The sequence below is a fragment of the Mus caroli genome, chromosome 10 (genome assembly GCF_900094665.2).
Source record: "Mus caroli chromosome 10, CAROLI_EIJ_v1.1, whole genome shotgun sequence".
In the NCBI taxonomy this organism is placed as follows: domain Eukaryota; kingdom Metazoa; phylum Chordata; class Mammalia; order Rodentia; family Muridae; genus Mus; species Mus caroli.
The window spans coordinates 17,644,454-17,662,716 of NC_034579.1; the positions used below are offsets into that span (position 1 = coordinate 17,644,454).

Genomic DNA, 18,263 nt, shown 5'->3' on the forward strand with positions numbered 1-18,263 from the left:
GTTTCTAACATAGGCTGTAGTTTTCCTTTCCCAAGTGACGTTAGGTGACTTGGATGGTGACAGGGCCTAATTACCTCCCCAAAGTCTCCGTCTGGGAACAGCATTGAAGCTGGAAATAGAACTTTCAGGACAACCTAGACATGGAGGGATCGCCTAAGGCCCAAGCTCTCAAGACAGTCTGCGCACAGGCTCCACAAAACCAGGCCTCAGTTAGCTAAATACATCCCCATACAGCAGACACTATTCTGTCATTAGAAATGCTGACGAAGAAGACACTGGGCCATGAGACAGAGGCTGTGCCTCCATCCTCAGAGTACATCAGTGTGTACCTTCACGGAAGCACAAAGACACATGGGTATCAGCAGTGTTTCTGCAGGAAGTGATGGCATCTGGGGTATTTTATTCTAGTTAGCTAATTCATTCATGTATTTATTTTGGTATTGATGATAAAACCACTCTACCACTAAGCTACAGTCTCAGCCACTTGATTATAATAGTATTTTAAAAATTCTTTTCACTTCTTGTTTTCTATCAGTAATTTTTGGGGACCAAAGCAAGATAGCTCTTCAGGTGGAGGAACTTGCCACACTAGCCTGCAAGCCTGATGTCCTGTCTGGAACCTACAGTGGACAGAGAACTAGCTCATAAAAGGTGTCCTCCGTCTCACACACACACACACAGACAGACACACACACACACGCACACACATGTGCACACATGTGCGTGCGCGGACAACAAAGAAATAGTTCACTTCTAGGACTATGAACATTATTTCTCCTGTTCTTCATCTTAACATATCACAGCAGTTGTTTCTTCTAGTAAAACATCCCACTTGAAAACGTTTTCCAAAAAGAAAAGACAGTACATGTTCCCCCAAACAGCAATAGCCAGCAAGACTCTCATTCCAAATGAATTGGGAACACCAGTCTCTGCAATGTCTATTTGCTAAAGGGTTGCTAGTTGTCATTACCTCAGTGTTATGGTGACAGGGTCTATTTCTGACCACTGTAACAAAGTCTGCCTTGTGAAACTGGCAGGTGTTATAGAGAATCCCTTCCTTTGCTTAGCTGTATGCCGTGGGAACAAAGCAGCTGTGGAGTTCATAAAGGTTTGAGTAGGAACAGGCTAACCACGTTCTGTAGGGACTGAAAACACACATGCCTCAAACTGGGTGAGCAAACCTCCTTCCTCTAAGCGGCTTTCTTAGGACCGGTCTCTCATTGTTGGGATTGCTTCATGGTCTGTAGCCCCTACTGTGTGCAAATGTGACTAAACCATCACTCTGGAAGCTTCTGACCATCTGTACCCCGACGCATTACATTCTGGAAACTTCTGCATGTTGTAAAGAATCATATGGGTCCCAGACGGTGACACTTAGTGGGAAAGAAGAAGAATGTAGCTAAGAGCTGTGGGCATTTGTGGTTCTTGCCCAAGAACTGTGTGCAATTAGTGTCTTGAGGGAAACCCATGACCCTCACATGGTCCTGACACATTGGTTAGAGCCCAGGCACATACCATTTCCCCAATCAGCGTGTGTTAGATGAATACATTTGCAGTGTGGATATTCTTACAGGATAGATATAGTTATAGCACTCCACTGCAAATACATACTTCCTGTTACTTTCCTCTCACCTACTTATGTCATACAGATTAACTCCATGAAACTGAGCCATCTCCTCAGGCAGTCATGATAAAGCCCTAAATATAGGCCTCATTTCTTATCTTTTGAATGATGCCTAGGGAAGTTTTACTTCCTACGTTCTTATTTCCTTAATTCTTTTAATGGAAAAAATAACAAACACAAAAGTCAATGTGAAACACACATAGACATACTTGCACTTGAACAATCTGGTAACAACATTTTTTTTAAAGGCACGAGTACACACAGACACACAGACATATAGACACACACACTGACACACACACACACACACACACTGACACACACAGACACACACACACACACACACACACACACGGTGGGATTAAACATAAACTGCAAACATTCAGAGCTCAGTAAGCTGTTTTTATATTGCGAAGGTTTTACGATGTCTGAGCTCCCTAAAATCATCCTGTCTGTCCTCCTCCTGGTCTTCCTCCATGTTTTAAGGCAGTGACTAAGTAGGGGCGTACCTGGAGAAGCTGCTCAAAGGGAGACGTAGACGGGATCTGAGCGTTATTAAACACCTGCTGTGCGCCAGACCTTTTACATTACATATTTCTTTCACTCCAGTTAACTTCTGCCAAGTAGATATTAACACCACTTTGTGGATCAGGCAATGTAGCCAGCAAGGGCAAGAGGCTCCTGTAGGATGGACGGTAAGTGAGTGAATGCCTGGGCTTGACCTGCACCCAGCTCTTTCTGTCTGAAAAGTCTCAAGTTTTTCCGCTGAGCCTGTCAGTAGTGCAGAAATAGAAACAGTCTGGGTCTTTTACAGTCTTCTCCTTGGAAGACTGAGTGACTTGGAAGGCCAAGGTTAATCATCATTTAACCCACAGAACAGTCTTTCTCTGGCCTCCACCTACTTGGCTGTGGCCTCTAGTTTTGTGCAAGTGAACCCTGTAGCTTGAGCAATACAAGGGCTGTGCTGTCTGAGGCTGCCCAGCTGACTCAACCCTTGTCTGGGTCAGTGTCCTTATTGAATTCTTCCTCTTCTTAGTTTCAGATCCCAGCCCCATTGTCTGTGTCCTTTGTACAAAGAACAGGTGGCCTTCCACGCTTGCACAGTCCACAACATTTATAGCAAGTCAGCTCATGATGTACAGTACATTTTTTATTGCTCCAGAGATCTGTGGGAACATGGGTTTTGTACACAGAGGTGAAAGATCTTTCTGGCAGGAGCCACGCAAGCTCTGGGCATTTCCTTTAGCCTGCTCTCCTTTGATTTGTGTTCCTTAGCGATGTTCCAGATTTAAATGGTATGTTTATGTTTCATTTAAACTGCACAATGGTTAACATTGTTCCTAAGGTATAAAAATTAATTTTAGTGAGGTGATGATGTCAGTAGTACATTGGGTTGTTCATTTATGACCCTCCTTTTGCAAATGTTTTATGAACTTTAACTTACTCTGGGAGCTAAGGTGCCACTGATAAATTCATTTGGCATCTATAAAAATTGTTCCTTTTTCTTTTTTTAAATATGGTATTACTATGTAGCCCTTGCTACCCTGGAATTCATTACATAGATCAGGCGGGTCTTGAAAACACAGAGATTACCTTCCCTCTGCCTCCCAAGTGATAAGATTTAAAGGCATGTGCCACTATGCTTGGCAGAATTAATCTTTTTAATCCTGGTTTTCAGGGATCTCAGAAAAGGGAATTGAAAGTCTTCAGTGACTGGCTCCCTACTCTGTGATCTTCCTAAGAGCCATCCAGATCAGCTCTCTGCCTTGGGACCTATCCTTTCCAGTGGATAAGAGGACAATCCTATTTTTCTAGCCTATCCATATTTGTTGTCAACTGTTACAAAATTGGTGTTGTATAACATATGCTTTTATAGCTCTCACCTTACTTAATAAAACCATGTGTTTTCCTTATTAGTAAACACTTCCCTGAAGCATAATTTTTGTAGGTAATATACCATTCCCTTCCAAGATGTTACATGACTTATTGATTATTCTTGAAGTTCAAATTGTTTGCAATTTATGCTTGCTATAAAACAGTTAAATGTATTTCCATGTATGAATTTTTAGATATAGTCACTCTGATTTAAAACTTCTGTTATTACAAGGTTATTGAATAGAATGTGTAAGTATTTTAAGGACTTTTGATACATTTTGGACAAGTATGATTGTGCTAGTTTTGATTTCTGCAACCACTTGGTTCCTCTCCCTCCTTGCTTCTGTGTGTGCTTGGCATTAGCCTTTCACCTCAGCACCTGCTGTTTTCATCAGGTGCAGAGAACGTATGGTGTTCACCCTCACTCTGCTCACTAACACTTCTGTATTACTCAGATTCACCATCCCTGGAGCTGGGATGAAAATGTGACTTACTCTGAGCATGCTCAACACCAGGACTGAAAGTCAGATGGTCACAGCTGTGTCAGATTAATCGGGTTTAGCCCTTTATTAACCTTAATAACATGTTAGGAAGATGCTTCCTAGAAAAGGTTTCTCATACTGGTGATTTCCTCTTTTGTGTGTGGAGTTACTATTATACCTTTTTCATACAAGACTGATTCATACAAGACTAAACAAGGCATATGTGGAGTTTTTCTATATGTATTCAGTATTTATTGGAAAGTTTTGAACTTGTCTGTATATTTAAAATGAATAAGTACATTGACCTTACATTTTATCTACCACTTGGGATGCCAGTGCATTTAAATAAAACATCAATTCATTTCTTTACTTTAGATTTTAGTCTGTTCTTTATTTCTTATCTAACTCAAGATACTCAGATGTTGGCTGTACTGATAATATAGGGTTCCAGATATCAGATCATTATAACAGGACTTTGGCATTACACTAAGAAAATATGTCATTCCATTACAATATGTATACAATTTGTGTATACAATTTATACAAATATGTATACACAAAGTCCTGAATAGTTATATCAGTAATTAATTTTTCCATGCTGACATAGGAAATGTTATTAGTTCTTAGAAAACTAGCTTCAGCAAGCTTGTAGACTGTCCACGGAGAACAGGACAAGTGAAAATAAGAAAGTCAAGGCACTGGTCCTTAGAGATAAATTTTTTAAGGCATCTTAGTGTAGTTAAATGGTTGCGTCTCTCCATGAAAAGGTAGTGTTGTTCTATATGAGAGTTCTGTTCACTTAAACCTTCAGGTTTATCATCCTGGATTTGCCTACTCATGTACCGCTGTCTCTGCTGCTTGCAGTCCTGTGGGGAGCTCTGTATGATGGATCTGGGTGAGACAGTGCCACACTCAACACCACCCACTAGGAAACAGTGGTTAGAATCCAACTGTAAGCCTCTTTATGCCTCATGTCAGAGCGTTGAAGTCCGCAGTAGTGCTTGTAGCAAGTGACCTGAGCCAAAGTTTCACACTGATGAGTATTTCAGTTTTCCAAGTATGTACCCAGGCCACACTTGTGACTCAGTCATACAGTTGTTTGTGACAATCCAACAGACCTTTTACCAGTAGCACTTTGGATTGGAAAGGCTAAGTCTCTCATTCCAGGTCACGGCTCTATAGTGGAGCTGTTCAAACTCAAGGGTTTTTTTGTTTTGTTTTAACATTAGATCTGTGTCCTTTCCCTCCAAAGGACACTCCTGTCTTTTTAAGCATCTGTTTATTCTGTGGTTAGGCAGGAACAATGCAGGAAGCCTCAGGGAAAGAAAGGAGCAGTGAACTTAGCCACTTGGTGCTTCTGGAAATATCTTTGCTGAGAATTACCAAGCTTTGTCAGTACAGTTGACTCTCCACTTCTCCGACTACCTTTGAAGTAAAGCATAAGGACATGCACAAATTCTTTCCATTCTACACATTTTCCTTAGCTATTCCTGATATATAATGAATAGAAAAATTAAGAGGAAATGTAGAGATTAAAAATTGCACACAACAGAGTCAAGCTCCTTACCAGCACACATGGAAAGTACATTGTCCAGAGGACACAGCTAATGGTAGCAAGGACAATGGAGGAAAGTGGTCCAGACACCCTGAAACTGAGCTGAAGGTAGTGAGTGATGTTGGTGTCGGTGATGTCTGTGATGTAGCCTGAGCGGCTGAACAGTGGACAGACAGGTGCATGTGGATGCCCGGCTATCTTAAGCACTGATGTTCTTTGAAAGTCTGAGCAAAGTACTCATTTTTATGTTTCTAAATTGTTTACTGAAGAATGTCAAAGATGGTTCTTAAGTTAATATTTAATTTTAGTCATAATCTTTGTGAGCACTTGTTTCAGATGCTAGTGTTTCGTAGAGAAGGTAGACAGGTTTCAGCATTTCACATTCCCTTAAGATGATGCCATCTGAGCATAGCCCCCTTTGAGATCACTCCTGTCACAGCATCTTGTTTTCACCTGAAGAAACTGAAGCCCAATGTGTACACTAACAGGGAAGTCATACGGTCTGGTCAGGACTCAGATCCTGTGGCTTGCTGCCAGGATCCAGATACTTAAATGCCAACTGTCCAACACAGAGAGGTAAGCAAGTGGCTAGCAAGTTAATTTTTCACTGAATAAGAAGCTGTGTTCAAGGTCAGAGAAATGGCCAGTCTTCAGCAGTGTTCCAATAACATCATAAATCTAAAGAAATAAGGAAATTGCTTAAGGTCAGGCCTGTGGCTCTGTGAAGCTCGCTCTTAACCACATTTGAGATTTAAGGATGTTTGCCAGGGCTCACCTCCTCTACAGCTAGGCAGAGCATGGCCATGTTTCCTCATGAAAAATTGCTTCGGGTTTCAGGCAGGGTTTCCACTGTCAGAGGAATCACTTGTTCATCGGTCTCTTTGGATGCTCTGCTTAGGACTTTGAAGTGACCTTGACCTTGGCTCATGGAGCATGCAGCACAAGGCATAGAATGCTTACTGCAGCTCGGATCTTTCCCACAAATTAAGCTGACATTTTAGGCACATCCACACAGAGCTCCAGTATCTTGTAACACATAGAGTTTCAAAGGTCAGTGGCTTTAGTGAGTCCTCATCTAGGTGGATTTTTTTTTTCTCCCAAGGCAAAATGGTTTCTTTGTACACTGACCAGTACGACTGTGGTTGGATCAGGTCCATCAGACAACCACTTTTCCATATTTGTGGAATTTATTTTCTCGTTGTGCACCTTTCTATTGCCCAGGCCAGAGGGACAGTGAGAAGCAGGTTAAGTTGCAAAACTTGAGTGACTCACTGCAAGTATATATCCACAATGGCTTCCTCACTCTAGCCATTGCATTTTCTAATGTCAGCTATCTTTAAAGTGCTAATACTTGATACTAAAATGTTGGAATCTTGAATCATTGACCTAAGTCTCTGAGGTACTTCCTAGTGAGAACTATCCCACTGTGTAAACTAAATGAGCTAGCAACTTCCCTCAGTGGCTTGGATTTGGTAAGAAAGGTTGGCCTGTGGGATGACCAGGGGCCTGGGAGTGTGAGTGCCAGAGAAGGCTTTCTCTCTGGAAAACTGGGACATAAGTTAGCCAGAAGACCCTAGAAGGAGGATGTTCAAACAGATCACAAGGTGCTTTGGGCTGCGAATGTATGATATTCAGCGTATAAATAAATTACTATGGCTCCTTCCACTATACTGACGTGTTAGTCAGGGAAAACTCCACTCTGGTCTTCCTGGATATTCTATTTTTTTGTTGGCTTCCAAAAGAGTTTTTTAAATACAGTGTAACTTTAGCTTGTTGGTCCTCCAAAGAAGCATTGAGAAGCTGGTAGTCTTTCTCTCCAGTCTGGCTTCAGTGTGCTTTCTGAATTGACCTACTGAGAACTTGAGCATTTAGAAGCAGCAAGCAGCTCCAGCCAGTTTAACATGGCATCAGGACTGTTTCCAGAGAGAGAACGTTAATATGGAAGCATCAGCCTAGGCTGCCAGGTTGGCACAAAGGCACAGGTCACCCCACCTGTCCTCCTGGTTGATCTTGTTATATTAATGGATGTGACTTCCCCACTGTGGAGAATGCATGTTCTTGGCACCCTACACAGTGTCTTAAGGCTTGACAAAAACTGGTCAAGAACCCAGTTGTTGCTAGAGCTCCTTGACCAGTGAGTAGCCCACGATAAACTGGAGTGAGCACTCTGGGGGCTTATAAAAAGGCTGCTCCAATAAAGCAGCTTTGAACTGAAGGAGATTATCTTTGGTTTCTAGAAAATACTTTACTATCTTTAAGGCACCATGGCCTTCTTCTCTCTGAAGGAGAGCATAAATTCTCTGATCTGTGTGGTGCATGGATGTTATGTTGAAGCCAGAGAGCATGTATATTCACATCCATCTGAAGACCCTCCCCCACCGTGAGATTCAGCTGCCACGGACATTTATGGAGCATCTAGTATAAGCAGTGACAGCTGAAGAACAAGATGGGAAGGAGGCTCATCAGTCACGAGGACAGTGCCACCCCAGCAGCACTGGCACATTTGTTAACACCTCTGCTGTTTGGAGAGTGAGCTCTCTCTAAAGCCCAACAAGCCTCACCTGGCAATTCTTCATGGCCTGGCAGCATGTCGGGCTGCCATAGCTGTTTGAGAAGACGGTCCACTAAGTGCAGGAAGAAAAAAAATCAGCATTATTGTTCTTAGTCTCATTTGTAACCTACAATATGCTTAGGAGAATGCTAGTGGACAGCCAAGTTTTGTTTCCTGATTTAGAGAAAAAACAAGAATAAAATAAACTTGAAGCACATTTTTTTGTTGAAAAGTTGGGTCATTTATAAAGGAGGATTTGGCTAGATACATATACATAGAGATGAACACCACACACAGAGAGAGACAGGCACACAGAGACACAAAGACAGACATACACAGAAAGACACAAAGACACACAGACACACACACAAGTTGGGAAGGAAGAGAGAAAGAGAACAAATGAGCTGACTGAAGCAGTTCTTTTTTGCTAATTAATGGAGGTTGTTACTCCTCAGGAGGTGGGTTGGAATCCCAGCCAGCATCTCTCTCAGGAGAGAACTCTTGGATAATATGTTCAAGATCCCTAAAACTACCTCATTGAGGTGAAGTGAAAACACAAGATCATATTTGCAAAGTGGCTTAGCCAAGCCTGATGCATAGTAGGCCAACACAGAATATGCAGATTCCTGTAATACTTGAGCAGAAGTTGGTAGTCATTTTTTTCCAGAAGCAGTTTCTGGGTTTCTTCCTAGCAGAGGCTCTTGAAACCACAAAAGAACAGGATAGATCTTATAATGTGTGAAACCCAAAAGAATTAAAAAACAAATCAAAAACCACCAAGAGCCTGGGGTTGGAAGAGCTTGGTGGTAATGCTCTTGCCTAGAGAAGGCCTTCCAGTTGTTTCTGTTAGGAATATTTCAGAAACCCTGGCATCCGAACTCCCCTTTCACTTACATTGCTCACTGTGGGCCCTAACATCCAAAGCCCAAATTTGTTTTCCAGATATCTTTGAAGCTGGAATCTTTAGGAAGTCAGCATGACTGTGGAGTCATAATGGTCACTGTGGGTCATTCCCACGTCACAGGATTACTCTGCCCTGCAGTTACAGCCATTTAACTAGAGCACATATGATTGATGCAGTCACATACACTGGAATGTCTGTTATCCTCGAGTCCTTGACTCTACCAATTTGGTAACCAATGTTAATTATTTAGGTACTGTAAATAAAAGTAACCCCTGGCCTATCTAGGACTGCCAAGGGTGCCCATAAGCTGCATAGTGTGCCCAAATTCTACCAACTCTTCCCCTAGATTGTATGCTGGCTGAAGATGATGGGTTCAATTCTCAGATGTTTCTGATGGTAGATGTACGTGTTTGTGCAGAGGCAGTTACGCTTAGCTTCAGTTTCTTAATCTCTAAAGCAGTAACAGAAGTGGCCTGCAGTCCCTGCCGAGGGTGATGGAGAGTAAATGAGCACAGAGCTCGCAGCGTGGCTCTGGACATAACACTAACAGTTCTGTAACTAATGTTCTAGCATGACTGCTGACGCAGATGAGATTAAACTTCTGAAAAGTGGATTTATTGTGGTGAAGCCATGGCCCTCCTTATTGAAATCTACCTGCCTGAAGTCTTAATCTAGAGACTTCAATGGAGCAGGAGAAAATTGCTTTGAGTGGCCCCACTTTAAATCCCTGAAGTCCTCCCATTTACACTGTCTCCCCTAGCCTCAAACATCCACAGTCCTCGCTCTTCCCTAATACTCTCACTGCTCATGTCAAGGCCATGTTTCCTTTCTGTAACTAAGAACAGGCTGCTGTACCCTTGGCAAAAGTCACCCTTGAGTAAAACTTTCTCAAAGAGTTCTGTAATACATCATGGACTTAGAGGCTGAATGTCTGTGTTCCCTTCCAAAATGCAAGTGTTTGAGCCTTGCCCCTCTCTGTGATGGTGTGCAGAGATGGAGCCTTTGGGAAGTGCTCAGGCTTAAATTAGGTCATAAGGATGTTGCTTTCATGGTTGGATCAGTTGGCTTAAAGAGACAAGAGGTTTTCTGTCTCCACATACCCATCAAAGAAAAACTATTTGTATATACAGTTTTACGACAGCTGCTTAAAAGTCAAAAAGGAATTAGTCACCAGAACCCGACCATGGCAACACCATTATCCTGGATTTCCAACCCCGAAACTTTGAAAAATGAGTATCTTCTCTTCAAGTATCTGTATTATAACTGTATTACTGCAGTGTGTTGATAAGTCTTCATCAACTAGACTCACCTGGGAAGAAGGAATCTCAATTGAAAACTTGTCTCTATCAAACTGGCCTGTGGCATGTCTGTAGAGAATTTTCTTGATGTTGGAGTGTCCAGTCCACTGTGGACTCTGGCATCCCTGGGTATGTGGCTCTGGTTCATGTCAAAAAGCATGATGAGGAAGCTGTGAAGAGCAAGCCAGTAAGCCGCACTGCTCTGTGGTTTCTGCTTCAAGCTCCTACCTTGAGCTCCAGCCTTGGCTCCACTCTATGATGGACTGTCCTGTGCTGTGTGAACCAAGTAAACTTTTTTCTCATGTTGCTTTTGGTCTCAGTACATCATCACAGCAACAGAAAAGCAAACTATACCGAGCAGTCTGAACCAGCAAGGCCTAGCTCATCTAGTCTTCAGAGTGCTAAGAGTTTCTAAGGGGTCTTTCAAGTATGGCATATGTTCTGTTGTTTAGCGTGTTTGCCATCCTTTGTAATTCCCCTCTGTAGCAATAGGTCAACAAGTACAGTGTTGAAACACTTATGAAGTTTTCATAAGGCTTTTATGTAAGATGTGTGTTAGGCATGGTGACTCAAGATCATAATCTTATCTGTCAGCAATATGTGTTAGGCAGGAGAGTTTGAGGCCATCCTAGACTATATAGTGAAACCCTGTCTAACCTTTCTTTCTTTACTTGAACCCGTGTATGCATGCGTGCATGTATGCGTGCGCGCACACACACACACACACACACACACACACACACACACACAGAGGTATATAAAATTATGTAATACTATACAAAAACTCTTAAAAAACCCATTTTAACATAAATAGAATTCTGCTATTTTTTTCTAGGTCAATACTATACAAGTTACCTAGGTTAATAGGAAATTAACAATAGTGACCTGTCATAACATACTTATTAGTTAATATATAGTGATGATAGAAGAAATATAATAATGTTAACTTCTTGCAAACATTTCATACTTTTATTTTACCACCACCAAGAGAACATACACTTTATTATATCTTTCAAGTAATGTTGAACATTCACACTTAGGTAGTATTATCCTGCATAGTTTGTAGTCTTTAGTAGTCCAGAGGATGCTCAGAGATTCAAAGTATACTCTAAATTTAGTCCAAGTTTTAAAACTGAAAATGAAAGTGCAGTCCTCAGCCAACTATTGATCTCCCATTTAGAGAATGAAAACAAAGGCAGGCAGCTCCAGCTGCTTCTCCTAGCACTGGAATTTATGCCCAGGATGACACAGACATCAGAAATGCTTGTTTAACTCTGTAGATGACATCACTCTCTCTCTCTCAAGTATCCTTACGGGATACCAGGGACTTTGAAACCTAAGGAGATGTACTCTTAATTAGCTAGGATATTATTATAGCGGTGTCTGTTAGGAGAAGCTAGGTAGCAGTATGCTTTTTCTAAGTTCATTGACTTTATACAGCAAGCATTCGCTCTTCTCCTGTATTTGTGCCTCATGCACATCAGCAGCAAACTCTGCTCAGCCTCTCAGGGCCCCAGAGCCAAAAGGAAACTTAGTAAAGTGTGTGCTAGCTTAAACACTGCCAGGCATTGCACATGCGCTGTCTCTTCACATCTACTCCATTGTCAAAAGCAAGAAAAATGACCACACTTTGGTTTAAAATTAAAGGGGTGTGGCAGCTAACTTCTAGGATGTGTCCAGAGGAGCAGCAGGAGTATTTGTAAACAGCTCTGATGACTAACTCAAGGTTCTGTTGCCATGTGCTGAGAACAACACACCGCAGATTTCCCCATGTTTCTGATATGTGTATATGTAAGTGCCTGTGTGTCTGTGTTTGTGTGCACACATATAGAATTACAGCAATCATAAAATGAGAACTCTATCAGTTAGAACACAGCTATCTCAATTAGAAATTTGGATACAGGGGCTAGAGAGATGGCTCAGTGGTTAAGAGCACTGACTGCTCTTCCAGAGGTCCTGAGTTCAATTCCCAGCAACCACATGGTGGCTCACAACCATCTGTAATGGGATCTGATGCCCTCTTCTGGTGTGTCTGAAGACAGCTACAGTGTACAGGGTATTCACACACATAAAATAAATCTTTTTTAAAAAAGTGATTTTCCTGGGTTCCCCTTTCAAGGTGGTTCTGTCACTTGTCTTGTGTACTAGTGTGTGCCAGGGGTCCTCATTCCTCCCTGTGGTCTTCTCCATGGAGTGGTTTGTGTAAAACCAGTCAGGGTGGTGCATGCTTTGAGTCCTAGCAGGTAGGTGTCAGTGAGGCAAGTGTCTGTGAGTTTGAAGCTAGCCTGGTCTACATAGTGAATTTCACACCAGCCTGAACTTAAGATTGAGATCCTGTCCCCATGCCCCTCCAAAAATAAAGTTCTCCGTACAGAATGGCTTATGTGACTTCATGACCCATTCCTAACCTAAGTTGACCAGGCAGAAGCCTCGACTTCTTTTATATCCTCACTTTGAGAGTCACCTGTTAATACCTAGAGTACTGTGGTGACTGTGAAATCTGGTGAAGAGAGGACACTGCATAGGGCCATGAATAGTGGAAGACCAACACCACCGTTCTTACTTGTAGCAGCTTCATCCCTTTTACACTGACCTGGCTATTTAAGGGGATACAGTGACTGTGTAGTGTGGATAGAAAGATGAGAACAGAAAGGGTGTGGTACTGTTACAGAGAACGATGGGAGAAGACACGGTAGGTAGATCGCCCTGTCAAGCAGGGGGAGCTGTTAAATGATGCCGGGGGTCAGCTGAAGGTTGGGGCTAAGCATTCTAGATGGAGAACCAGTGCAGAGTTTGGGTGTGATGCAAGGTTGAAATTTTTCTTTTTTTTTTTTTTTTTTTTGAGGCTAGGTGCCACTATGTAGCCCAGGGTAGCACACTCCCACCTTAGCTAAGTGTTGGGATTGCAGGCACCCACTGCCACGTATGCCCCAGTGTTAGGACTTTAACAGTAACACACAGTGTAAGAGGAGGAGCATCTACCTGGGGGCTGGCTTGCGGGGACAGGTTGAAGTCATGGACTATTCTTAGGCTTATCTGGCTAGAAATCAAGTGACTTTAGGGAAGAAACTGATTATCAGGAGAAAATAGAGAATCAGAGGAACATAACACTGACATAAATTTTCCACTCATGAACTTTTGGGGAATACATTCAAGCCTGATCTTCAAGTCTTAAGAGAGAAAACAAAAAACAAACAAAAAAAAAAAACCTTTTTTTTTTTTAACTAAGAAGGTACTAAAAGATTAAGGAGCTGAAGAGAGTTTTGATTAATCATTAAGGAGTGTGGGTTCAAATCTAAATATGGCCTGTCTTCCAGGCAATGATAGTGTACTAAGATCTGTTTCTTAGCCTTGATAAATGAGACTTATATAAAATTTTGCAATTAGAGGCAGCTGGCTGAAGGGTACCCTAGACCATCTGTCTCTTCTCTGAAAATGTCTGAGCAATCATTTCACAATAAAAAGTTAGAGACTTGGGATGTAGCTTAGCTGTAGAACATTTGCCTTGTATATTCAAGGCCTTGGGTTCCTACCAAAATCAATCAATAGCTATTAAAGAAGTACACATAAAACTCAGTGCCAGAGCCTCTAAGTGTACATCACAGGGCCAGTGAGCATGATTTTTCCTGAACGATCAGCAGACAGAGATGCCATTTGAATTTCCGTGGGAGGGAGGCACAGAGAGCTGGCTCTGTGACCCTGACAGGATGTGGCACACAAGCTCCCTGAGGATGACATCTTCCTGCCTCTGTTGGTGACTACTGAGTCTCTAGCTTCTGGAACCATCAGTACTGGGTACAAATAGCTCTTTATTGCCTAGATGGATAAATGCTACTGGAGGAACTGGAGTGCAGGTTCTACATGTTAGTTATCTCTTTGTTCACATTTTTCTCTATTTTCCAGGAACTCGAGTTTATCCATCATGGCCTTATTTGCTCCAGAAAGATAAACATATGACCATGGAGCCATCCATCAATATTTAGAGAAAGAATTGAGAAGACTTCATAGAGGAAATTAAATTGTGCTGAGGAAGTGAAAGATCTGTCTTCATTTATATAAGGCGCCAGTATTCTTCACAAGCTCTCCAGTAAAACTCTTATTTCCCATTTAAATGGGAAACCATACAACTCTGTTTAGAAATCTCTTCCCCCAAACGGTCTCTTAACTCTTTAGTGAGGGATAAAGGTAGCAATAAGGACCATTTATAGCGCTCGCTGATAGCCTGGCATTACAGTAAACAATGAGGTGCATTATTTTATTCATGTTTTCCCAGCAGCCTCCACAGGTATTAGCTCTGTTTTATAAGTCAAGAAAATGAGACTCGGAATGGTTCTGTGCCTTGTGGTCCTATAACCAAAATGCTGAGGAGCTACAGTGTGAACACGAGCTGATTCTCAAACCTTAACTCTGAAATGTTTCCCTAATAAGGTGCGATCTGTATGCCGTCTGCTCCATTGTCTGCACGTACAGGTCCGTTAGTGCTTATTACTGCAGGGGAATCACCACTACGATCCACACATGGGGACGTTCCCGTGCTCAAATGTCCTTTTGTGATCCTTTGTATTCAGCCCCTGACAACTACTGCTCAGCTTTCTTGGCCCAAATATGACATAAAGATTATAAAGTATGTGTGGACTCTGTCTTATTTTAGTTCAATAGAGCGTCTGTCTGGGAACCGCATCCATAGCATTGTGTGCATCAGCAATTCTTTCTTTCCCATCCTCAGCAGCAGTCCATTGTGCTGGTATTAGTGAATATGGTGACATTCACTAAATAAAGAAAGGTTGGGTTATTTCTAGCTTCAAGCAGAAGTGGTGGGGGGTGCATAGCTTCTGTTACTCCTGGGTCAGATTATGAGTTGGTTGCTGGTTTATATAGAAAGGATACATTTGACTTTGTAAGAATCCTGAACTTGAGACTGCTTTAGTGGTTTGAGTCATTTTCCGGTAACTGTTCGTGAAGGAACCAATCAGGCAAGTTAAAGGCAGAAAGATTGAAAGCTGAACATAGGTCTGGCTACAAATCCAGTATCTTGATATACTGTACTTTTATCTAAAGGCTAATAATAGAAGAATTAATAGAGTATAGAAAAGGTCACTTCTGCAGGACAGGTCCCTTCATGGGAGACCCTACATGGTGTGTGTTGACAGCTGTTCCCTTCCTGTCATTTTATAAGTTATAAAATAGCAGTTTGGAGATGATCAGTAAATAGCCCAGAGTAAAAACAGAAAGGACAAAGCTGTGGAGATCTACTTAAATAGTAGGGTGAAGAAATATGTGAGCTAAGCATACAAAATGATTTGTTTAAAACTTAGAGAAATAAAGCAACAACAATGAAAATTATCAATGAAGAATTCAGGAAGCATTGCTGCTGCTCTAAGTACAAAGTCCTGCATGTTTTCAGGAGGTGTTGGGGGCTAAGGAGAAAAACTAGATTCTGTTTTTATTGCATTTCAGTGGTGGATAAGGCTTAATGTTTACTGTACCTCCATTACTTCCACATTTTGCTGGGTGCACCTTTTCCAGGTCTTGTGGTACCCTGCAGAGACTACTTAATCAGGCCTCACCCTGCCAGGTCTAAAAGATCCAGATGTCTTCCAGTAGACTCTTCCCTCTGAGGATTTCTCCTGATGAAGAAACTGTGAAGTCTCCACCTAGCTTCTGTTAAAGGGGCTGAGCATCCCACCCAGTGTGTGTCCTTTGTGCTTTCAAATGCACCTGAACACAGTGCCAGCCTGGACACACCACCCTCTCCTTGGTCTGAGCTGAAGACTGTGGAACCCTGTTGGCTGTGGATTCAGATAATTGAGACCATCTGGGTCTTGGTGATGAGATGCAGAGTCAGCTCAAGTCAAGAGGGCTAACACTGGGGAACCACATGGCAGTGAATCTTGGAGGAGACATGAAGCAGGAACCACCATGGTACTAGGCACAGTGGAGACTAGAGCTGGAACTCTCTTAGACCAGGGCCAACTCTAGACATCCATTGAGTTTATATACATAGAATCTTAAAATTCATTTATCATGTCTATTCTGGTTGCCTCTCTGGTTGATTAATTTCTCATTAACATCATCCCTGTGTCATTTTATTTATGGTACCAGTCTATAAGTCAAAGCAAATTGAGGAAATGATTTATTCTGCTTACACTTCCACATTGCAGTCCATCATTGAAGAGTCATGACAAGAATTCAAGCAGGGCAGGAACCTGCTCATGGGAGCTGAAGGAGAGGCCATTGAGGGGTGCTGCTTACTGGCTTGCTTGACATGACTTGTTCAGCCTACTTACTTATACAACCCAAGACAAACAGCTCAGGGATGGCATCACCCAAAATGGGCTGGGACCCACTGCTGATCACTAAGAAATGCCCTCCCACTGGATTTCCTGGAAGCATTTTCTTGAGTGTCCCTCCTCTCAGATGACTTTAGCCTGTGTCAAGTTGACATAAAGTTACCCAACAGATGGACATCTGAGCGATTTTCGCTTTATCTGTATGCAGTCTAATCAGCTATAGCTGGATGCAGGAGGCAAGGGAAAGACAGGAAGATGTGACATGGAATATGGGTTCCTGCAAATCACAAGGATCAAGTGTCATTGGTCAAACTGGGGAGGTGACTAGGTTAAAAGAGTGTCTGCCATACAGGCATGAAGACCCAAGTTTGGGTCAGCTAGACAGGGAGGGAAAGGTCTGTAACTTCAGTGCTAGAGAGGTAGAGACAATGAATCTGGAAGATTTGCTGGCCCAGCAGGAAAAGAGTTAATATGGTCTGAGATTATCAGAGGCCTTCTTTCAAATCCTAAGGTAGATAAGAAAATGGCTTAGGATTTAAGAATATCCTGTCTTACTCAGATGCCTGTCACGCACTTGGCCATTTCTTTCTTGAGGCCACTCTTTTTGTTGTTGTTGTTGTTGTTGTTGTTACATTTTTTAAAAAAAAAAAGAAAAAAGTAAACTGGAAAGCAGTGTTGGAAGAGAAGGACATCTCTGGCCTTCACACACGAGTAGGCACCCCCTTGCACATACACGCATGTCATTTACACACCGCAGCAACGACCCGATAGCCAGTTAATACAAACATACCTAGCTCACTGTGCCTCCATTTTTCTTCAAATACACTGTCCCATGAGTCAAAGAGACAGTTAGCTTCATGGCTAACAGTGAAGACTCATTCAATGGCCTGGACCGTGCTATTTAGTGGTTGACAAGCTCCAGCTCTTTTGCTTATGAGATAATGTACTAAAAATACGACTGGCGTTTACTACCCAGTGATTATCTGCAAACTACTTAGAATAGCTCTGTTCAAACTTCCTGTATTGTTATCCCTTGAGTGTTGGCTTGAGAATTAGATGAGATGCAGTGAGATTAGTAAGAAAGCCTCACCCCCACCCCTTTTCCTCCCAGAAGCCAACTAGAAGCATATGGGAAGAACGGGCCAATTTCTTGCTGAGTGGAAGCCTCCCATCTACTTTCAAAGGTGCCCAGATTGAAGTACCCGCTATGTGTTGCCACTGTGCCCTAAAAGCAAAGTGGATTTCCACTTGGGATGCATTGTGTTTTACCCTAGACAAGTCAATATTCATGGAATGAAATGGTGTGACAGCTTTGTTTTAATACAAGACTGCTTCATCGTTAAGATCTGGATTCAAGATGAAAAAGATTATAGCTCTGTGATCAAGAAAATAATATGCCTTGTACCAGTAATAGAGTATGTCCACTTTGGCATGGTAATTTGAGTTCCAAACTTAGTAGACAAGGATACACTTCAGTGCATTACCAAATGGGAGCATACAGCATCTGTACACAGCAAGAACAACAAGGTGAAGCTAGGATGGGATGTGGTGGCCCTGAGATAAGCCTCTACACTTGGAATCAGTTACGTGTCAAAGAAACAGTTTCTCCAGTCCAAAAGCAGTGGCACCTACTTGGTAGAGTTTGAGTTTGCTCTGACAGGGTTCCCATTTCTTTGTGTGTTGT

At 42.2% G+C, this 18,263-nt stretch overlaps 1 protein-coding gene across 1 annotated transcript in view; it reads left to right on the plus strand.

The window, feature by feature from the left end:
- Nucleotides 1-14,322, plus strand: part of LOC110303821 (zinc finger protein 773-like) — a 28,926-nt gene extending 14,604 nt beyond the window's left edge. The window contains exon 3 of the mRNA XM_021175046.1: nucleotides 14,193-14,322. Coding sequence (XP_021030705.1) covers nucleotides 14,193-14,272 — 80 coding nt within the window. The 3' untranslated portion in view covers nucleotides 14,273-14,322. The remainder of the gene's footprint in view (nucleotides 1-14,192) is intronic.
- Nucleotides 14,323-18,263: the final 3,941 nt, after the last annotated feature.